This window comes from Aricia agestis, chromosome 1, assembly GCF_905147365.1.
Source record: "Aricia agestis chromosome 1, ilAriAges1.1, whole genome shotgun sequence".
NCBI classification, from domain to species: Eukaryota; Metazoa; Arthropoda; class Insecta; order Lepidoptera; family Lycaenidae; genus Aricia; species Aricia agestis.
The window spans coordinates 18,409,508-18,433,029 of NC_056406.1; the positions used below are offsets into that span (position 1 = coordinate 18,409,508).

Genomic DNA, 23,522 nt, shown 5'->3' on the forward strand with positions numbered 1-23,522 from the left:
GCCTAATGACGTATCCCTCTATGGCTCAGTGGTGAGCGCGTTGGTAGCTCAAGCCGGGGGTCGCGGGTTCGAATCCCGCCGACGGAACAAAAAGTTCAAAGTTTCTGGGTCATGGATGTGTATCATAATATAATAAAAATCTTAAATATATGTTGTATAGTATAAAAGTATTAAATATATTTCCGTTGTCTGGTAACTGTAACACAAGTCCTTCAGGTACCTACTTAGTACGGGGCCAGACTGACGTGGTGTGAAGCGTCCATCGATATTATATCATGCGTAATTTCGGCCTAGTGTGTTTAGACACTTTGAAATTGCGGACATAATCATGCGGAATTTACGCCGCGTAACTTTGGGCTAGTGTTCTGATACTTACACAAGCAGATTTTTGTATATTGATAGATTAAAAAAATCGCAACATTGAAGGTTGACTATTTGTGGCCTTGGACAACTAGATTAAAGTAAAAATAAAAGACATGTTTTATATAGTCACTTTATTGTGGCTGTTCTTTTAAGCCTGAGTAGCAGCAGGGGCTGCAGTGGCAGCAGCTTCCTCACGGATTCTGTCTTTTTTAAGAACACCCATAAATGCAGCCTTGTCAGCAGGGGTCTGGAATCTTCCGTGACCAAATTTGGATGCGGTGTCGATAAACTTGAGGTTGATTTTCTCAAGTGCTGCCCTCTTTGTGTGCACACGCAGTGACTGAAAGAAAAAAAGACACAATTTGAGTAACCTATAGGATGAAATTATAGTTTCCGAGTTATCGCAAAAATGGTGTTGTCATCCTTTTTCAAGATGGCGGCCGGAAGACAGGGGTGGCGAAACTTGAGGTTAACCGATTCAATGCGGCGCACCTTTTTGAAGACTTTCAGTCGTGGCGGCATACAATTTTCTCGTGACACGTGAGCGTGAGCATAGATGTAGATGACACGGCTACCGTGTCACCCGCCACGTTTAAAGAGGTTTATTGTTTTTCTTGGTTTTTACGTGTTTATTAACTAATTTATTGAATTGAATCCAAACCATTAATGTTAACGGAAGGCTACGTTGTTTTGAGTTGATTTCGAGTAGTTTTAGTAAGTTTTAACCTGAAAATGGCAGGTAAGCGATTTTTGTGGTCAGATGTTGCAAACCTTTTGTAGGTTTCAAAGTTGTTCAACGACTACTCCACCGCTTGTGAACCGATTTTCAAAATTTTTCTTTTGTTCCGATTTATCCGGTTCCGAGTTGGTACCATGTTCACAAAAGTGGTCTGATGATGGGAACCATGAGTAAATGAAAAAAATATATGAACTAGCCAATTCCATACATAAAAACCACTGATGAAATACTCAAACCAGATATGTTACCACCGCGCGCGTTGTGAAGCTTCAAATACGGCCCAATTGGGCCGTCTGTTGTTTAGTCTGCATCGAGCGCAGTCAAGAACGTGCCGCGTCTTGTCTTACCTAACTAAATTGAAAATGACGTGCGTGTTTCGAAAATGTACCAATTATGACTCGAAAGTAAACAAAACACATGGAATCTCTTACCACATGTCTTGATTGCAATAAATACCTCGATTATTTACATTTTCAATTATTTTTTCGAACAATCTCGAAAAATCAAATTTTCGTCATAGCTCAGGCGAAGAAAGAGACAGCGATACGATTCGACGTTTAAAAATAGAACTGTCTCTTGTGTTAAAATCTTATGGTTTTTCGTATCTTTTGTTTCACTTATCTGTCAAATTTGTCAATGTCTGCAATTTTGAATTTGAAAATTGTTCGGAAGAGATAAGTAGAATATCATTAATAAAAACTAAGTTTTCTCGATATAATATCGATTTTCGATAAATTTTTTATAAGCACGATAATTGGGTTCCAGTAATAAAGCTTATAGGTACAAGACCATTTTTAACCGCAGGGAAACATTTTATTCCTATGGATAAGGAAGTTTGCGGAAACAGCTAGTTAGAAATATTTTCGAAAGAAACAATTTATGTTAAAACAAAAATCGTTAGTGGATTAGTAATACTTTGATGTCAACGCAAGTTTAAAAAAATGCGAGAACTTGAAAGTTAAAAATAATAAAGAATAATATGGGCTCCCAATATTACTTCTTTATTTTCTTAAAAGTTTACAACTAAAAAGCCCGGCCGCACATAATCCGAATTTCTGATCAGAAAAATACATTTTGACACTTCAGAATTCTGATAGTATGCGGGGTCCACAACAAAATGTATGAACAGAGGGCGTTCCGGTGGGGGTCCGGCGGGCGTAAGGCTAAAAAAGAAGACAGCCCCTACTTTTTTCAATTCACAGAATATTCAGAGACGAAACTTGTTTTACGTGGAAAATTAAGACGGGTTTGTTCGATTTGAGGGAGATACAATAGCTTTCTAAATGACACGGCTCACGTGTCATAACGCCACACGTTAAAAACTCATAAGATGCGGCTGACATATAATTCGCAATGAATGCACCTTTTAAAAAAGGTTGAAGCCTATAGGGTTGTTCTACGTGGAAAATTAAGATTTTGTTCAGAGTAGAATCTTCTAAAGTGTAATTTGCGGGAGATACAAGCGTTTTTTAAACGACACGGCTCACGTGTCATACGCCACACGTTAAAAACATGTATGACACGGCTCCCGTGTCATCCGCACTGAATCGGTTAAGCTTCTATTGACCCCCCCTAACATATCCCAAAAATAAAATTGTGTCCTCTAAATGCAATATATATATAATAAGCTATCTGTAATATATTCGGTAATTACATTACACAAAATTATTTATTTATTTCCAAATTACAATACTTTAGTAATTAAAATTGATCAGTGGTAAGTTGTGATGGATAAAAACAAGCTTTTTCAGAATTTTTGGTAGGTGAAGGTAAAGTGAACAATTACTCTTTTCATTGTTAATGTTACCAGTCTCAGAAAATAACCTCTCACTATACACACTACTTCCAGGAGATAAACTTGGCAAATTTCGAAAGGTTTGGGTATTGTTTTTCGTTTGCTAACCACCACTTGTAAGGATCGTCCTTCCGCTCTAGGCGAATTGTTTTCAAATAAAAATCCAGCTCGTTTGACGCAAATGACTCGTTTGAAAACGCAATGAGAAAAATAGGTTGCGACTTGTCTTAATCGAGCTACCACGCACCCGAAAAGTATGTATTTCGTGCCGAATATTCGGCGCTTCGGCAGACAGCGTTGCCACATTTGTGGCATCCCAAATATTAACTAGTTAGTAGTAACTACGAGTTAAATACAATAGGCTACTTGACCTAATTTTTTTCTTCATGCTAATCGCTTCTTAATCATTCATTTTCACAAAAAAAACTAATATTTTAATATTTTACACAGTAGAAACACACAAAAATGTTGATTGAAAAATATGCCTTATAAATGGCGCCGAAAACACCGTCCGCAATAGTGTGACATCATACGTTTTGTATTTTAGACTCTTTATTGAAAAATTTTTATGTGCTAAATGTACGAGTCTTAAAAGTGCCCAAAAATTATAAAAGAATTAAATAAGAAATAATTTGTAATGTTGAAAACTTTTGGAGAAAAGTTTTGGCCATTTCATTTCCCGTCTACAATAAATGAAGATAATATGTATATAAAACTGATGTTTCATTTGAATTATTCAAGAAAATATATTTTACAAATCTTTCTATAAAGATTTCCTAGAAAGACTTGTAAAATATATTTTCTTGAATAATTCAAATAAAACATCAGGAAATGGCCAAAACTTTTCTCCAAAAGTATTCTTATTATTTATGTACAAATAAACTTACATATAACGAGCGCGATAAATAAAAGATATTAAATGACGTCACATCTAAATCGGAAGTACCGCAAAAGCGTTTTCGTCAGTACAAATCCTATTTTCATAAAATCATATTTTCAAATCGACTTTATTTATCAATAATTAGCTTTTATTTGATGATAAGTTCTACTAGAAATATGCATTTGTGCAATGAAATTGAATATAGGTCAAGTAGCCTATTAACATAAATATATTTTTTTTGATTTCAAATAGTCAAAGGAACAAAATGTAAGCAAAAAGTTAGTATGACTTAATACTTACTTTTCTAAGTGTGATCACACGTTTCTTGGGTCCCATACAACAACCCTTGATCATGATGAAGTCATTGTTGACCTCACCATAATGAGGGAAGCCACCCATGGGTGTGATGGACTTTTCAGACAGGTCATATTCAGTTGAGGCATTGTTCTTGATGACTTTGCCATCCTTGGTGTGGATACCTGAAATAAAAATTTTGAATGATATATTTTTTACAGTACCTATAAGTAAACAGGACTATTCGACAGCTTCATGGATCGTGATGTGTCAAACAAAGCAAATTTATGATCCATATAGCTGTCGCAGCCCACTGGTTTAAATAGCCATTCAATCAAACAGCTAGCCCTTTGACTGAACAACGCCATACAATCATACGGCTATACGTCGTTTAGCCGACTTGTTGACTACAACGTTCAACACTACAGCTAGACAACGCTTAGCCAACTGGTTTTTGTTTTCGCGGGGAGCTGCGTCCCTTTTATTTGACGGCGGTCGCCGGCCGCTGCCGCAGCACGCTCGCTAGGCTCCCTCTGTGTTGTGGTCTAAGTTCTATCCTAACCAACTTTTGGACTTTCTGGATTGTGTCTATTTTTGTTTTGACGGGGGGCTGTGCCCCCCGAACCCCCCTTTCGGGGGAGGCTGCGTCCATCCATTTCATAATCCCGTAATTTCTCCTCGAATATTTGTTGAAATTTTAATTCACTCGTATGTGCCTCCAAAATTTTTGTCTCTTTAATAACACTTGTAACTTTTAATTAACTACTTTCTTTTCGAAAAACAACCACGAACACCAACAAACACCTGCTAGTTGACGCCATATTGTAAATAAAACGCACCTAGCGCTGCAGCGGTGCGCGCTGAACTACTTCAATTAGACGGCGACTTTTGAATCAGCTGTAGTGTTAAACATTTTGAGCGACTAAAATATTCAATATAAAAGCTAGACATGTGATTGAATGGCGTTGTTCAGTAAAAGGGCTAGCTGTTTGATTGAACGGCTATTTAAACCAGTCGGCTGCGACATAGCTACCAGCAATAATTGTAGTTTTGCCATAGCTAGTTAACTATACATTCATTATCATAAAGAAAAAAGCATAGTCAGTTTAATTCTTAATTCCCCACCTTGTCCAATTCTGTAGATTTTCTTGTTCATTTCAGTGCGGTGATGGTAGCCCTTTTGACCAGCACGGGCAACAGTGAATGACACCCTTGAAGGATGCCATGCTCCAATACAAGCAACCTTACGCAGACCCTTGTGCGTCTTGCGGGGCAGCTTCTTGGTATGCCAACGGGATGTGACACCTAAATTAAGAAAATATCAGAAATCTATTGTAGACTTTGGGCCTGTTTCACCACTTCCTGATTAAGTGCTGGATAGGCTATCCACAACTAAACTTGACAGATAGAGTATGGAGCATCTGTCAAATCAGTTGTAGATAGCCTATCACCTTATCAGGAAGTGGTGAGACAGACCCTTAGTAAACAGATAATATACTATTTATTTAAGAAAATAAAATATAGATAAAAGAAAGTTCGGAAAATATATACACACCCTTGTAACCCTTTCCTTTGGTTACTCCAATGCAATCAATCATCTCATCTTGAGCAAAGACAGAATCAATTGGGATAGGCTTTTCCAAGTGCTCTCTGGCCCATTTGACTTTGTCATCAATGGTTCCACCATTCACTTGAATTTCCATAATGTGAGCCTTCTTCTGGCGTTGCTTAAGAAGCTTCATCTGAGTGTGAGCGATGATCCTAATGACACTACAGTAGCGGACCATCTTTTTGAAGTCCTTCTCAATTGATTTACGGCCAAGCTCATCTTGCCATTTCTTGCTAGATTTGGTAAAGGCCTTCTTCTTGCACTTGTACCTGATCACATTTAAAAGTTAGGAGGAGCTGAAAGAAAAAACCAAGCGGCCTCTTCAGGGAGCGGAGATCACTTGGTTGACATATGCCACCAGCATATTCAGATTTTCTCTCTTCAATTGAGAGGAGAGCTATTTTATTTCATTAGTATATTGTCACACAAACAATTATTAGATGAAAGAATACATAATAAGTATAACAAGTGTAAAGTTTACCAGTTCTTGTAGAATCGACGGCGGCAATCTTCCGACATGTGCTCTGCCCATACAGTGTTGAGGGCTCGCAGGCCGTGTGGGGTATCGATGTAACCAACAACACCAACACAGACCATAGGGGGAGTCTCGATGATGGTGACTGCCTCTACAATCTCCTTCTTGTTAATCTCTGTAAAAGTTCATCCAATAGGTTAGAAGGTTGCAAGAGACGTTTTCATTTCAATTTGTTCCACATAATATTATGGCATTAACATACATGTGGTAATAAATACTCACTTGATCCAGGACGGTCAGGTTCACGGACAACATGGGTCATACCAGCCTTGTATCCGATGAACGCGGTGAGATGCACCGGTTTGCTGGGGTCGTCCTTGGGGAATGCCTTTACTTTACCACGATGACGGCGGGACCTTTTCTTGGGATAGAATCCCATTGACCCATGACGGGGTGCCGAGAACTTCCTGTGCGACTGAAATAATGTAGATTGATTAGTAGAAGCCAATTCAGGAAAGCTACAATTCGTTAAGTTATGATATTTCAGTCCGCCCTAGTACTAACATCACATTCGGTCAGGTTCTAACCGTTTAAATAAATTATATAGGATATCATCATTAAAATATAAATCGAAATGTATGAAACTTGAATTGTAATTAACAAATCTCACGTTAAAAATCATAGCACTTATTGATTATAGAGATATTTTTGGATCCATATTTAGTAACTTACCATCTTGGACGATGTTCGCAACAAAAATGGCCGAGTCGATACCTAGAAGTTTGTCAAGTTTGAGTTTTGACTTTGAAAATTGAAGTTTGACAATGACAGGTGATAAGAGAATACATTTAAATAAGTCTAGAGTCTGGCTAGCGAAAGATGACTGGAAAAAGGCGGCAAATTCAAAAAATCTACGTATGGCAACCTTGTCTATAGTCGGAATTATAGTTTTGATACTTGATTATTTATGACAATATATTTTAGTTTGGCTAACTAATTTTAAGAATAAGTTTATTGTTGTTGTTTACTTAAATTTTATTTTGCAATATATTTCATTGTGTTTTGTTTTTGACGAAAACTCTTGCACGTTTTTGTCGGAGTATTAAAACTTCTTCTTTAATACTTACCGTACATCATGAATTAATATATAACAAAATATAATTTAACCAAACAATTATCTTCATTTTCTTAAACTAAATTGTCACTACTGTTTATAAGTTTCAATATAATTTAATTTAAATGTTAAATAATTTCCTATATTATATTATTATTCGCAAGCATCATAGATTGTATTTATTTTACTCAAATATGTTTATTTAATACATACTTCTACATGCCTGAAACTAATAACCCCCCCTTGCAAGTTGATTAAAAACCAAGGATTAAGAAGAGATGAAAAGACAACACAGAAAATCAAAGGTTGTGGAATTTTTTTTTCGCATTTTATATAAACACTAGCTGTTGCCCGCGACTTCGTCCGCGTGGACTTCAGTTTATAGCGCGCGATGTCAACAAAATTGGTGTCAAAAGCTTTTTTAAAAAAACCCTGGTACCCCTTAAATCAATACAGCTGTGCAGTGTGCACACAATAAGTACTTCATTTTTTATATTAAACTTTATATTTTATGCCAAATTTTAAAGCATATTTAGCCCCCCAATTACACAACTTTACCCATAAACTATTTATCATTGATAGGTTTAGCCCCAATTTCACCAACGTCTGTTAGTGTTAACAGCTTGTTAAAATGTCCTGTCTTCTCTTTCATTCATATGAAAAACGAAACAGCTAACGTGATACTAATTCGAGCATTAACTTTAACAGTCGTTGGTGAAATTTGGTCTTAAGGTTACGTCACTGCCTGCACAGATAAAGTACTAAGTTATTTAATACCGTAGAATAGATATAACGATCGAAAAAAATCGAGACTTAAATGTAAGATGATACCACCTCTTATAGAAAGACTTTTGAGCAAGCATCAGCGCGATGTAGAAGACGCACGGTGCCATCTATTATGAATTTTTTGAACAAATTTACGACCCTTACAACCCTTTTTTCCAGTAAAAAAGTAGCCTAAGTCCTTTCTCAGGCTTTAGACTATCTGTATACAAAATTTCATTACAATCGGTTCGGTAGTTTTGGCGTTTGGCGTGAAAGCGAGACTGACAGACAGACAGACAGACAGAGATACTTTCGCATTTATAATATTAGTATAGATTATGTGCACACTGCACAGCTGTTTTTGGGTATTTTGATTAATTAAGGGCCGCGCTACACCGGAATGGCAGCGGCGAGGCGAGCACTTTCAGCGCTGCCATTCCGGTGTAGCGCGGCCCTAAGAGGGGTACCACTTACCAGGGTTTTAAATTTTTTTTAAATTTGACACAAATTTTGTTGACACCGCGCGCTATAAACTAAAGTCCACGCGGACGAAGTCGCGGGCAACAGCTAGTTATGAATAAAAACAATAATATATAATAAAGTAGGTATGATTAGTTCTGTTACAATAATGAAGTAAAAAATAAAACGCCATCTGTTTTCATATATTAGAATTAAAATATTGATTGCATTGATATATTTTCTGGATGGAATATAGGCCAACACGGTACACTCGAACTCCTTAGAAATGCAGTAGGAGTTCTATAAGATAAGATAGATTGATTATTATTATACCAAGTGATAATATTATTAAACATAATATTCTAACGTATTAAAAACTATAAACAAAAACATAATAACTAATAAGTATGATTAGTTCTATGTTACATTGAAGTAAAAAATAAAACGCCATCTGTTGAATCGTATTAGAACTAAAATGTTCATTGCATCGATATATTTCTGGATTTTTTTATAATATTATACATAAAATATATTTAAGATTTTTGAAATATTATTTTAATACACATCCAAGACCCAGGAACATTGAAAACTTTTTGTTCCGCCTGCGGGACTCGAACCCAGGACCCCCGGGATGAGCGCTGGCGCGTGGCCAGGCGCTACGTTAATGCGAATTAATTTTCATTGATATTTTCATGGAAATAAGATATTTTCCCACATCAAAATGTAGCCTATGTCCTTTCTCAGACTCTAGAATAACTGTGTACAATATTTCATTGCAATCGGTTCAGTAGTTTTGGCGTGAAAGCGAGACAGACAGACAGACAGAGATACTTTCGCATTTATAATATTAGTATAGATTCGAAAGGTTTTTTTAGTAAAGTTTATTTACAATTGACTAAAATATATATGTGTCATTTTGTTTGACAACTTTTTGCCATCTTGTTGGTAGGGACACTATGCCATTGCTATAAAAATCTTGGGGCTTCTGATAAAAAAACTGCGACAAGTGGTTTTGGCAGTCTTCTTGTGATGTCAACCTGACACTGCCTAAGGAATCCTGCAGCGATTGAAACAGGTGAAAATCTGAAGGTGCAAGGTCAGGTGCATTAACACCTCCCAGCCAAACTCCCCGTAACCACACGCCTTTATAAATAAAAGGATTAAAAAAGAAGGCCACATAAATGTGGCCTTCTTTTTTAATCCTTTTTAGGGTACGAACACTGACATCTGAAAATATGTTCATAAATATAGTTAGCATTCAATAACAAGGTTACTTTCAGGTATTTTTTTTTTTGTAACGTTAGGGTCTTACCGGTCTAAGAAGAAATCTCATCAGGGAACTGATTTTGTCTTTAAACACTCCTCTTGGAACATAATATCTCATAATTTATTTATGCTTGATATTTTAACTTGCATAACTGAATCCTTTGCATCATTCATGTTACCTGCAAAACAATAAATTCAATTACATGATAAATAATAATGATTTTAATTAATTGTAATTGAAAGTATCAAAATCTTTTACCTGTACTTACCAATGCACTGGGATATTTCATGTAAACAATCTTGTTTTTGTTTAAAAATTGCATACTTTTCACTTCTTTTTGTTCGTATTTACTAATCATAGCTAAAAGCAGTTTTCGCAAATCTCTTTTCAAAGTTTTCGTCACGTTTAAATTAGAAAATCACGTAAACCACAGAAATATTTTTCACTTTGACCAATGAATATGGAAACAGATGGAAGCGACATAACTACAAAAAAGAGTGGCCAGCGCCATATTGCCAAGAACTAAACATGGCGGTCTATAGTGATGGGACACTCGGTTGATATTTGTCGAGGATATCGATAAGTAAGAAGTTATAAGTGAGCTATTAAGGTTAAAATCTTTTAAATAAATGATCAGATTCTTCACCTTATATTTTTTAAATTCGATAAAAAAGGACATCACTAAACGTCAAATCTACTAATTTCTATGTTGATTAAATAATATCGAAAATCAAGCCATGTTATATTATATTCTATCACAAATTTTATTTATTGTCTAATTATTAACTAAATTAGCACATACGAAGTCAAGCCATCGGTAAAATAACAAACATTTTAGTAACAATATAAACGTACCGATCCAAGGACAAACTTTTTTAAATTTCTTCACTTTTTTGACGGACTATAAATTAATTTAAAAAAAAGCAAATTGGTCGAAAAATTTGACCGATATATCGATATTTTTTTCGCGATATATCGAGACCGATATTGATATTTTTTCAAATATCGATGTATCGATATATCGATATTTTCTTTCAATTTCGACATCCCTATAATACGACACTTTGACAGTTTATGTACCTCGGAGAACCGGAACATAAAATGGCGGACCGGCCACGGTATTTTGATTTGGTAGAGACCATTATGCCGCATCCAGTTATAAAAGTCAATGACTTTGACACATAAACAACAGATGCTATAGATGACACTGACATTAATGACAGTGTTACCATAATCAGTTTTGGAATAAAAAGCCAGTCTCATCTTTCGCTAGCCCACTGACCTCTATAATACACTGGACAGGCGATCGCTATCAATAAAAGTAGGTACTCTAGAGTTCGACAAGGCTGTTAACTGTTTATGAACGTGGCGAGAAAAGGAACTAACGCTTCTATCATGTTCTATCCACAGAATACAAATTACTCATTCTATCATACAAAAACGTCATTTTTGACAGTTCTCCTTTACCAGCAGCGCACATTGACACATTAAATTAAAGCCTTGTCGAACTGTATGGAGCATAGACTTATTTATATACTGTCGTATCTAGACCACCTGTAAACCCGAAATTGCGTGACGATTTTCGATCTGTCAATGTGTGCGTGTGCTAGTGATGTATCTTTTACTATCGATAGTATAGTCCGTTTGAGTTATGTTAAGCGCTTATTCCACTTCACTAAATTTAGAAGTTCTAAATGATTTAGTGACTAGTCAAGTTAAATATCATTTAGAAAGCTAGGATCCTAATTAGTGTACTAAATCGGAAAAAGTGTGGCTTCTAAATCGGAAAAAGTGTGGCTTCTAACTGACTAAATCAGTGTTGCCAGATGGTTTCAACCTTTTATCTGTAGTGGGAACTGCTAAATCTGTATTAAAGTCAACAAAAAAATAACCTATTAATCATTATCTACGCTTTTTATGAAAAATGGATACGTATCAATGCCTTGATAAGGTGATAATCGTATAATAAATAAAAATATACTTAAATTATATTTATTTTAAGTAAAAATACATAATAGAATCAAAAAAAAAATGAACACACTAAGGGCCTGTTTCACTACTTCCTGATAAAGTGCCAGATAGGCTATCCATAACTTTTTTGACAGATTCTCCATACTTTATCAGTTGTCAAGTTAAGTTGTGGATAGAATGTCCGGCCCATAACATAATAAAATAAAATAAAAACATGGCAATAAGATAGAAATATCAAATATGTACCTATAATATTTTCATTTGTAATTTTTTTTGTTAAATTTTGACAGCAACTGCTCATCAAACTCTAGAATCTAGATTATAGCATTCGTAGCATTCGTAGGTAATTTCTAAAGTCTGCCGGTTCCAAGTAGTTCAGAAAGTTCATAATTCACAATTTTTCGTGGAGCAAAAATTCTTTCAACCATCTTTTTCGCCTTTTATTTATTTTGATTTTCATTGAGCCAACAGCTAAGCCTATGAGAAGACCAATTTTTTGTTGCTTTGACAGAACTGGAGCCATTAAGAAGACGTCTGGCCAAACTCGCCGCGTGGACACAACTGATTTAGTTACTAAATTAGGACAAGTGGAATAAGAAGCTTCTAATTAGTCTTCTATTTAGGATCCTAGCTAGAACTTCTAAATTTAGTGAAATGGAATAAGCGCTTTACCTGAGTTTCTATGAGAAAAAAATAATAATGCAACGTTGACAGATTTTGTATTTCAAATTAGTTATCATATATTTTATTTGGCAGAACAAAGGTGACGATTAAAAAGTAGATACACATTTTGGTTTGGGGTGATTTTTCAATCATCGGATATGTTATGACATGAGGTTCTTATAAGGGTAAATAATATAAACATTATAAAGTTACTTATTTATTACTCAGGTAAAAGCTATCTGACAAATAAGCCCTTAAAATAAATGTAAAATGCAAATATAATGCTGAAAGTAAACAACACATAGTATATTATTGATTCTTAAATTAAATACATATTATAATCCTTTTACACCCCCATTTCATTGTTAGATTAGTTTTATGTTATTGTTAAATACCGATAGGCATATCAATAAATTTGATTCAAGCGCTAGCGTATATGTACCTACATAATTTTGATGAAAAATTTTTCTTCAAAAATTGTGTAATTTAAGAACAATAGTACCTTTAGTTACGCAAAATATGGAAGTAAAAGGGAGGATTAACAATATTTTATTTGAAATAGAGAACTAAAGATAGAATAATAGCAAAAATAAACACATCGTAGCCATTGGGACATGAAGATTAATTACCTGTGAAATGTATATTTTTCAGGATTATTCTTATGATTTACACTGCAATCCCTTACAGTTACAGCACAAGTCACCATTTTTAAATATAATAATATTTATTAAAGATAACAAACAAATTGAACAATATATTGGAAATACTGATAGGGCATAAAAACGATTGACGACTTTTGACGACCTGTCAAATAAAAGTGGTTACAATTTTCATTACACTGCCTCTCTCTTTTCATCTTGTTATATTTCCATAAAGGGTTTTCTTCTCTCTCGCACTCTTTGTTGGTATTTAGCATTATAGGTTTATGGTAACACCTAGTTGAATATACAGTTCGACAAGGCTTTAATTGAATGTGTCAATGTCAATCAATGTGCGCTGCTGGTAAAGGAGAACTGTTTGCCGTAAATAAAAGAAGAATAAAGGAGAACTGTCAAAAATGATATTTTTGTATGATAGAAGCGTTAGTTCCTTTTCTCGACACGTTCATATACAGCCTTGTCGAACTCTAAACCACCTTAGATAAAATTAATCTTGTCTTTAATTAAAAAAAACTGTAAGTGAGCAGAGGTCACCAGTTTTTTTTTAATTTATGTTTATTATAGTCACCTTTACTATTATTTAGAAAAGTATCGTTAATGTGGTTTTAGGGTTACGTACCCATTTGGTTAAAATCGGGGCCCTATTACTAACACTTCGATGTCTGTCCGTCTGTATGTCACCAGGCTGTATCTCAAGAACCGCTATAGCTAGACTTCTGAAATTTTCACAGATTGTGTATATCTGTTGCCGCTATAACAACAAATACTAAAAATAAAATACTTAATATAAATATTTAAGGGGGGGCTCCCAATTCCCATATTATAAGAAACGTGATATTTTTGGCCTTTTTTGCTCGTAATCAATAATGGTAACAATTAGGCGCTTGAAATTTTCAGAAAATCCTTGATTATATTTTTACTTTAATAATTAATAATAAAATAAAAATAAAGTAAATATTTAAGGGTATTCCATACAAAAAACACAATTTTTTGTCTACTTTCACTCTATACCGGTACGGAACCCTTCGTGTGGGAGTCCGACTCGCACTTGGCCAATTATTTCATTCAGTGACGTCTCTTGTAAAATCCGCCGTCTTACTTTTTAGTCCACAAAATTTGAATTAAAAGACCAAGTTAGGTGTTTGCCTTTACTATTATTTGGAAAAGTATCGATATCGATATTTTTGCATCGTCTCTAGTAAAATCCGCCATTACTAGCCTTCAAATTTTGAAGGCAGGCGCGTTCCTTTCGTGGTTATTTCATGTCCTGTGTTTCTTATGTCATTGGAGAAAACATAGAAATGGCTGTATGGGCAATGCTCCCTTTGCCTGTCCCGACCGGGACGAATTAAAAAAAAAAAAAAAAAAGTCTATTTGCTTTTAAATTAGTAATCTGTGGTCACGTAGTATCTCTTCTTAGTCTGTGGTGGTCACAGAGTACTTTATTATATACTCATAATTTAAACTAGTAATCTGTGTATCACTGTGTATATACTGGAATCTGTGGTCTATTGTTATCATTTTGCTGAGTCGATTCCATATATACTAGTAATCTGTGGTCGATTCTTGAATTTTGATTCGGACAATTTCCATTCTATCTATCAAGTATAATCATTGAAAATCTACACAGAATCAGTCAATGCACAGTTTGAAAAATAAAGGGTTTTAAACAATCGAATTAATGGCTGGCCCTATGGAAAGGATTCAGGTCCTTGATGAAATCGAAAAGGACATAATAACTTGCCTTCAGTGTGCAGGTACCTACCTATCCAAATATTATGTAGGTACTCCTAATACTGTTCTATCCAAGTTTTATCAATATTATAAATAGTATACAAGGTGCTCCTTGTATGCTTTTATATTTATGCTAGCTGACCCGACAGACGTTGTCCTGTCTTAACGATTTAACCATGATTAAAATTAGTACCTATAGCTCCATGCCAAATTTCATCAAAATAGATTAAATGGTTTAGGCGAAAATCATAGTTTATTGTGCGGGAACCATACATTTTCCGGGATAAAAAGTATCTCTTGTCCTTTCCCGTGACTTAAAGTATCTCCATACCAAATTCCATCAAAATAGATTGAATAGTTTAGGCGAAAATCATAAAAGTTTATTGTGCGGGAACCGTACATTTTCCGGGACAAAAAGTATCCCTTGGCCTTTCCCGAGACTCAAAGTATCTCCATACAAAATTCCATCAAAATAAATTGAATAGTTTAGGTGAAAATCATAAAAGTTAATTGTGCTACCACTCCACCAATTTTCAGCCAAATCGGTTCATCCGTTCTTGAGTTATAAGTAGTGTAACTAACACCACTTTCTTTTTTATAATATATAGACTATTACCCGCGTCTTCGTTCGCGTCACAAAAATGTGATAAGTTGAGATTTAAGATTGTTATTTTGGTGTATGTACCATCTAAATATTCATATGCATGTAGTAAAAAACTGTAATTTCAATATTACAAACAGACACTCCAATTTTATTCATATGTATAGATTATATATAAATATTAAATTCACTTCCAGCTCAAGCTTTATTGGAATTGGGTAAAGAAAAATCAAGTCAGAAACAAGCAGAAAGCAACACATCACAATTTTTAAGAACACTTAGCCAAGTTGAATCGAAATTGAGTGATCAAATAAACTACCTGACTCAAGTATCTACAGGCCAACCTCATGAGGGTTCAGGATATGCCTCACAAAAGGTGTTACAAATGGCTTGGCATAGACTCGAACATGTCAGGTCTTGGGTCAATGAGCTGGAGAGATTAAAAGCGTCTCATTTAGCAGCAGCCACCCGACCATTATCTGGTGTACCGAATGGAAACTTAACATCATCTGGAACTAGTACATGAACTTATCCTTAAAATATACCCTATTTAAATAAAAAAAAATTGCTTTTTATTTAGTATTCAGAGTAAGACAGGTTACCTTTTAAGTTAGTTACATAGTACCGCACACAAATATTCTTAATTACACATCAATTGCAAATCTTATTAAGGAAAGTTATATAGAGCTGTAGGCTCCGTTAGTAGACATTATAATTATTACTTATTTATTATAGTTATGTTACGCTTCTTGCTCCAGTATAGAATGAGGGTTACTGATTTCTCTAGGATACTCTACTAATATTATAAATGGAATAGGTTTAAAGCTTAGGGAGATCTCAGACGGCACACTTTTTGTGTGATCGAGTCTGCGGCGCACATACTTACAATCTGCATGGCGCGGCCATGCATGGGCGTGCTCAGCCTTGGGTTCAGTGTGGGGCAGCCATGAAGCTAATATATTAGCTTCATGGGGGCAGCAGTCAACCCCCCCCCCCATATTAAGTTAACTAGATTCAACTAATCTAAAAAACTAAATTAAGTTAAATCCAAAAAGGACATTGTATTTGGGATACAGTATATGTAGTCTATTATGCCACATATAAATGGTTTCAATCGATTACGGGTTTTTGGTCCATACATTTTTGGGCATTCGCCTTTGCATCGCATTACAATTTATATCTGATACAAAGTTCATAATAAAATTGACATTTTGATGTGATGCGAATTCGTAGTTTTGTGTGGTCCTTGATAGTTTTCTTTCTTTCTTTCTTTCTTTATTCTTTATGTACAATTCTAAAACTACTTAAAATATACCAAACATTAATAGAGTACATAGGTGTGCTTATCTCTAGAAGAGATCTCTGCCAGCAGACCTACAAGACATTGTGAAAAATAGAGCATTTGTAGATAGTACACAAAAGAATAATGAAAACTTAATGAAACTAAACATGCACTAAAATCTAATAAGTATACAAGATGAAAGGATGACTAACATAAAGAGAATAATAATTATTGACATTAAATATTAAGTATATTAAAGTACATTATACTTACATACATTAAATATTCACTAAAATATTATATTAATACATACTAATAGAAAAATATACTTAGGTACTAATAATAAAATATAATAATATACTAATTGTGCACGACAGACAGTAAATAGTGTATGGACTATGGACATTTCAGTGAAAAATAGTGCCATTCAATGGGATGGGTTTAGAGCCAGTGTGGTAGTGCCGATTTCTGTAACCGAAAAGTGAGGGAGATAGTATACATCTCGAGCGGGCTATCCTTGTCCCAGACAAGGAAGTCCCGTGCGAAAGGGACAGCCAGAGGCGACCGTTATGTCAGGGGGCGACGAGGTAGTATAAATATAGGAAAAATAGATATTTTTAATTATTTCGGTTACGGAGGTCGGCACGAACATGTTTATTATGTAAAATTATAGCTAAGAGAATTGTACAAATAAAACCAATGTATATTTTGTAAATTAATGTAATTTTCGTGGAAACTCAATAAATTTTCCTTCCAAGGGGGTGAGGCATGGAATGTTCTAGAAGCTGGGTACCGGGGCCGATATAAATATGGGTCGGCCGCCATAGTACGACTCTCGCTCTCCAACGTTGCCCAGCTTCGGAACTACTGTGTGCTTGCTACCTGGAACAAGACTGAAAAAGTGTTTAAATTCATCTCCTCATCAAATAGTCATCATCATCATCCTCATTACTACAAGAAACGCTGACCTAGGCGATCTACGGGGAATTAGCGCAAGCTGTCCCCCACATTGTATGGTCCTTCGCAAAGCCGGATTCTACGGCCGGATTCTCTCCGAGGAAAAAAGAAAATCAAGAAGCCAGTGCGGTCAGTGAAGAAAGATGTCCAAATCGAAGGCTTCAAGCATCGCCGATGGGGCCGAACGAGCGAGTCAAACCGGAGTCCAGACGAGAAGCGGAGCATCGACGCGCCCCGCGGCTCCACCGGTCGAAGAACAGGAGGAAAACTCCAGGGAAACCGCCGAAACGTCCGAAACAGAACAAACCTCGACGGAACGAACCTCTACCACCGCCAGCGAGAAAACAGCAGTAGAAGAGGACTCACGACGGAAGAAGCGTGCGCCTCAGGGAAAGGAAAGCAGGAGGAAAATTTTGGAAGCTGAGGAAAAGCTGGCGGAATTGAAACTGGCAGAGGCACGTGCATCGCTCGCCCTCGCAGAAGCCAAGCTGGCCAGGGAAAAGGCCATGCTGGCCTGCGGAGACGAGGAGGGAAACGAGGTAGCAGAAAAGGAAACGGACAAGGTGGAAGAGTGGCTGCAAGGGCAAACCATTAACCCTGCGGCCGAGGAAAAAGAAAAGCAGAACGAAAATGAAGAAAAGAAAAATGAAAATTCGGAAAATGAACCGGAGCACAGAAAAGCTGAAGAAAAACAGAAGAGCAGCGACATCACTTCGCTGGCGGCGGCGCTCACACAGGCCGTCCGCATGTCAAGAGACGCCCCCAGGTTTCTCCAAGAGCTTCCCCCGTTCGCCGGACATTCGACGGGGTGGCTCGGCTACAGGGCGGCGTACTACGAGACTGAAGAAATGTTCTCGCACACCGAGAATACTATGAGGCTAAGAAGAAGCCTCAAGGGAGCAGCCCTCGAAGCGGTCGAGAGTCTACTCATCAGCCAACCGGAGCCGCGAGCAGTCATCCAGGCGCTGGAAAGAAGATTCGGCCGTCCAGACACACTGGCGATGGGTGAAATACAGAAAATCAAGGCGTTGGGCAGGCTGAGTGACAGCCCGCGCGAACTCTGCATATTTGCTAACAAGATAGCGAATGTGGTGGCCACGCTGGAGACACTTAAAAAGGTACACTATATGTTTAATCCTGAATTAGTGAAAAGTATTGTAGAAAAGCTGCCGCCCATTCTGCGCAACAAGTGGTACGATTTTGCCGCAAGAAGAAAAGAAGATACGTCGGACTTGAAGAAGATGACCCTGTTCCTCAATGAAGAAGCCGACAAATGCAGTGCGTATGCGCTGCCCGAGGAGACCGAACCTCACCCGGAGAGGCCCCAGAGAAGAAGACTGGAACGGGCTTTCGCCACAGAGGTAAGTGGCAGGAAAAGGTGCCCGATGTGCCAGAACGAACACCACTTGACGGAGTGCAAGCAGTTCCTCGGGACCCCTGTGAACGAGCGCTGGAACATAGCGAAAAAGAACCGCATCTGTTTTCAATGTTTGCGGAGCAACCACCGCCGAGGGGGCTGCGGGGCAAAGAGGTGTAGTGTCAACGGGTGCGGCATGGCGCACCACCGCCTGCTGCATCACTCCAGACCACCGGCAGACCAGCAACAGCCGACGGCGCCGCCACAGGCCATGGAAGCAGGGGAGGCAGCGACCGTGGAAATAGTGAGCAGCACCAACTGCCTTCAGGAACGACAAGCCTTCCTAAAGGTCGCTCCGGTCACGGTCTTCGGCAAGAACAGCACCAGAATAGACACCTACGCACTCATGGACGACGGCAGCACAGTGACACTCATCGATGAAGACCTGGCGGAGCTCCTCCACCTGGACGGGCCTCGCCACGACATGTGGGTGCAGGGCCTCAGTGATACAAAGAAGTACGAAAACAGCAAAAAGGTAAGCTTCAAGATAAGGGGGCGCCACTGTAAAGAAGAGTACGGCGTGGGGAGTGCAAGAACAGTAAAGAAGCTGCTATTCACGCCGCAGAAAATTCGCAAGGAAGACCTGCACGACTGCGCGCACCTGAGGGGCCTTGAAGACCACCTGATGTACGAAAATGCGCGCCCGAGAATCCTGCTGGGTCAAGACAACTGGGAGTTGCTGCTGGCCCTCGAGACGAAAACGGGAAGGAGAAACCAGCCGGTCGCATCCCACACACGACTCGGTTGGGTGCTGCACGGATACAGGTCGTCACATACGCAAACTATAGCCTTCTGTGGCCACACAGTAGCCAAAAAAGAGGAGAAGACAGAAGACAATATGGAAAACATGATGAAGAGGTTTTTCGACCTGGAATCACTTGGGATCGAAGCCAGAAAACAGAAAAATGACCCAGAAGAGCGTGCGCTGGAGATACTTAAGAAAACCAGTCGAAGACTTCCTGATGGGCGCTTCGAAACCGCGCTGCTCTGGAAGGACGAGAAGGAAGTCATTCCCAACAACTACAACGATGCCTGGAAGCGTCTCAGGTCCCTGGAAAAGAAGCTGGATCGAGACCCGGGCCTGAAAGAAAAATACGAAGAAAGAATAAACAACCTGCTGGAATCCGGATACGCAGTGCCAGCACAGGAGCCACCGGCAGCAGGGAGAACATGGTACTTACCTCACTTCGCCGTGTGCAACCCAGCGAAACCAAAAATCAGGTTAGTACACGACGCCGCGGCCAGATCCCATGGCCGCAGCCTCAATGACATGCTGCTCTCCGGCCCCGACCTTCTTCAGTCGCTGCCAGGAGTCATCATGAGGTTCCGCCGACACTCTGTGGCGGTAACCGCGGACATCAAGGAGATGTTCATGCGCATCCGCGTCCGGAAAGAAGACCGGGACGCACTCCGCTTCCTGTGGAGAGGTAACGAACGAGAAGAAAAGCCGCAAGAGTACCAGATGGCGTCCCTTATCTTCGGGGCCACGTCATCGCCATGCACGGCTCTGTACGTAAAAAACAAGAATGCAGAAGAGTTCCAGGAAAAATATCCGCGTGCTGTAGCGGAAATCAAGAAGAACCACTACATGGACGACTTCATATCTAGCTTCCCGAGTGAAGAAGAAGCACTGGAGACATCGCAGGAAGTCGACATGGTCCACCGGCACGCCGGGTTCGAGCTGCGAGGCTGGACATCGAATAGCGAAGCCATACGCCGACGTCTCGGGAACGACCGAGACTCCAAGGAGGTCCCTGTGGGAGAAGACTGCGCGGACAAGACGCTGGGAATATGGTGGGAGGCGCATGAAGACCTGCTGCGCTTCAACCTGAACGAGGCGAAGATACCTCGCACCATCATGAGCGAGGAGCGGGCCCCCACGAAGCGTGAAGCCCTCAGTGTCGTGATGTCATTGTTCGATCCGCTCGGACTACTGTCACCGCTCACCATGCCCGCCAAGAAGTTCATGCAGGAGACCTGGAGGTACGGCACCGGATGGGACGAGCCCATACCGGAGCAGCTCGTCCCCAAGTGGACGGCGTGGACAAGAGATCTACAACAAGTAAGAAAAATAAATATTCCCCGCTGCTACAACCTGCAGCCTGAAATGGTAAGCGAAATGCATACCTTTGTCGACGCGAGTGAAGAGGCATACGCCGCAGCTGTCTACATTCGTATGGTGCGCGAGGACGGAGCAGTACACACGGCGCTCGTGGCAGCCAAAAGCCGCGTAGCCCCGCTGAAGCCGACGTCCATCCCGCGCCTGGAGCTGCAAGCTGCTCTACTGGGTACCCGCCTCGCGAAGACTGTGGAGAAAGAACTAGAAGTCGAGCTGGTAAGGAAAACATACTGGAGCGATTCCCGCACAGTGCTGGCGTGGATACGCGCCGAGCCGCGGGCCTACAAAACGTTCGTCGCGCACCGCCTCGCCGAAATAGAGGAAACAACGAAAGTCAGCGAGTGGCGATGGGTGCCGACGAAAGAAAACGTGGCCGACGACGCGACACGCGCCACACCCACGGACTTCGGAGCCGCCCACCGATGGTTCAGCGGGCCCGAATTCCTGAAAAAAGAAGAAATATTCTGGCCGAAAGAAGGAAAACCGGCGGAGAAAACGGACACGGGTGAAGAAAAGTGTTTTGTCGCACGATACATCGCGCTACAAGACAGTTTACCCGACATCGAACGCATAGGAAGATGGAAGACGTTGATACGAGCTACAGGTCGTGTACTACAGTTCATTGACCTCTGTCGTTCCCCGCGAGAAACCGTGGCAGCTGTGCGACAACGCACAAAGAAGAATAAAGAAAAGGATGCGGCCTGGGACTCGCGGCGATCGAAGAAAGGAAAATCCGCGACACGAATGGATCCAGTTACGCGAAGAAAATACGTCGCACTCGACGCACGGTACCTCACTCGTGCCGAGGCACTCTGGCTGCGCCGAATGCAAGAAGAATCCTATAGCAAAGAAAGAAAACGAATAGAAGAAAACCGTTCTCCAGCGGCGGGAGACCGCCTCGCCTCGCTGAGCGTCCACCTGGAGGAGGGCCTCATCAAGCTACGGGGTCGAGTAGCAGCCGCAGAAGACATCAGCCGGGAAACCAACAACCCGGTTATCATGGATGGCAGCCACAGGTACACGAAATTATATATCCAACAGATACACGAAGAAATGCATCACGGCGGAGTAGAAGCAACCGTGAACGAGATCCGGCAGAGGTTCTGGGTGACCCGGATACGCCCCACAGTCAAGGGTGTGATCCGGGCCTGCCTGGCCTGCCGCATACGCCGAGCCAAGCCGACGTGTCCGGCCACGGGCGACCTGCCCGTCGCCCGGCTGGCGCACCACGCGCGGCCATACACCTTCACAGGGCTTGACTATTTCGGCCCTGTGGAGGTCACCGTGGGCAGACATCGAGAGAAGAGATGGGTGGCCCTCTTCACATGTCTCACCATGAGGGCCGTCCACCTGGAGGTGGTGACGTCTCTCAGCGCCGACTCCGCCATCGCAGCACTGCGGAGGTTCGTCGCCCGACGAGGACAACCGACTGAACTATGGTCGGACAACGCGACCTGCTTCAAGGCCGCCGAGAAGGAGCTACAACAAGAATGGGAAAAGTATAAGAGCGAAGTCAACGCCCGCCGCATCAACTGGCGGTACATCCCTCCGTCCGCCCCCTTCATGGGCGGTGCGTGGGAGCGGCTGGTGCGGAGCGTAAAGGAGTCCCTGCGAGTCACTCTACACGAGCAGCATCCGAGCGACGAGACCCTCTACACACTCCTGGTAGAGGCGGAAAACATCATCAACTCGAGACCACTTACCTATGTCTCGGTTGACCCCGAGGAGCCCGAGGCCTTGACCCCCAACCACATACTGCTGGGGTCGGGCTGCCATGTACCTGCTCCAGGAAGATTCGAAGAAGAAAAGACATCGGCGCGGCAGCTGTGGAAGCGCGCGCAGCACCTGGCAGACGTGTTCTGGCGGAGGTGGGTGAGGGAGTACCTCCCACTCCTCCAGCACCGCCGGGAGCCACATACCCGAGGCTCCGATCCCGCGGTGGGTGACGTCGTTATCATATGCGACTCGAACCTACCGCGCAACATCTGGCCACGCGGGAAGATCAAGAGGACATATCCAGGCAAGGACGGCGTGGTACGGGTCGTGGACGTGGAGACCGCGAACGGCCACGTTCTCCGGCGGCCCACCAAGAAGATCGTCGTGCTACCGGGGGTGTCGCCTGCGCGACCGGCGGGAGAAATGTGCACGACAGACAGTAAATAGTGTATGGACTATGGACATTTCAGTGAAAAATAGTGCCATTCAATGGGATGGGTTTAGAGCCAGTGTGGTAGTGCCGATTTCTGTAACCGAAAAGTGAGGGAGATAGTATACATCTCGAGCGGGCTATCCTTGTCCCAGACAAGGAAGTCCCGTGCGAAAGGGACAGCCAGAGGCGACCGTTATGTCAGGGGGCGAC

The 23,522-nt window shown here is 40.3% G+C and overlaps 3 protein-coding genes across 4 annotated transcripts; 2 read left to right on the forward strand and 1 right to left on the reverse strand.

Moving 5' to 3' along the window:
* Positions 1 to 479: 479 nt before the first annotated feature.
* Positions 480 to 12,162, reverse strand: LOC121739665 (60S ribosomal protein L3). Of its 2 annotated transcripts, none has more exons than XM_042132197.1 (7): positions 12,157 to 12,162; positions 6,438 to 6,630; positions 6,162 to 6,330; positions 5,627 to 5,949; positions 5,197 to 5,376; positions 4,078 to 4,256; positions 480 to 703 (listed from the first exon to the last, which is right to left on the reverse strand). In XM_042132197.1, exons 1-7 carry the CDS (start codon positions 12,157 to 12,159, stop codon positions 512 to 514), a joined length of 1,239 nt encoding a protein of 412 aa, XP_041988131.1. In that variant the 5' UTR covers positions 12,160 to 12,162; the 3' UTR covers positions 480 to 511. The 2 variants fall into 2 exon arrangements, with proteins under 2 accessions (XP_041988131.1, XP_041988123.1); XM_042132189.1 differs by lacking the exon at positions 12,157 to 12,162 and adding an exon at positions 6,888 to 6,972.
* A 2,449-nt stretch (positions 12,163 to 14,611) lies between these two features.
* LOC121725714 (mediator of RNA polymerase II transcription subunit 11) lies at positions 14,612 to 15,933 on the forward strand. The gene is made up of 2 exons (XM_042112781.1): positions 14,612 to 14,810; positions 15,586 to 15,933. Exons 1-2 carry the CDS (start codon positions 14,735 to 14,737, stop codon positions 15,912 to 15,914), a joined length of 405 nt encoding a protein of 134 aa, XP_041968715.1. The 5' UTR covers positions 14,612 to 14,734; the 3' UTR covers positions 15,915 to 15,933.
* Positions 15,934 to 17,770: 1,837 nt separating this feature from the next.
* On the forward strand, positions 17,771 to 23,326 carry LOC121732349. Its single transcript, XM_042122205.1, has one exon. The coding sequence runs from the start codon at positions 17,771 to 17,773 to the stop codon at positions 23,324 to 23,326; it is 5,556 nt and encodes a 1,851-aa protein (XP_041978139.1).
* Positions 23,327 to 23,522: the final 196 nt, after the last annotated feature.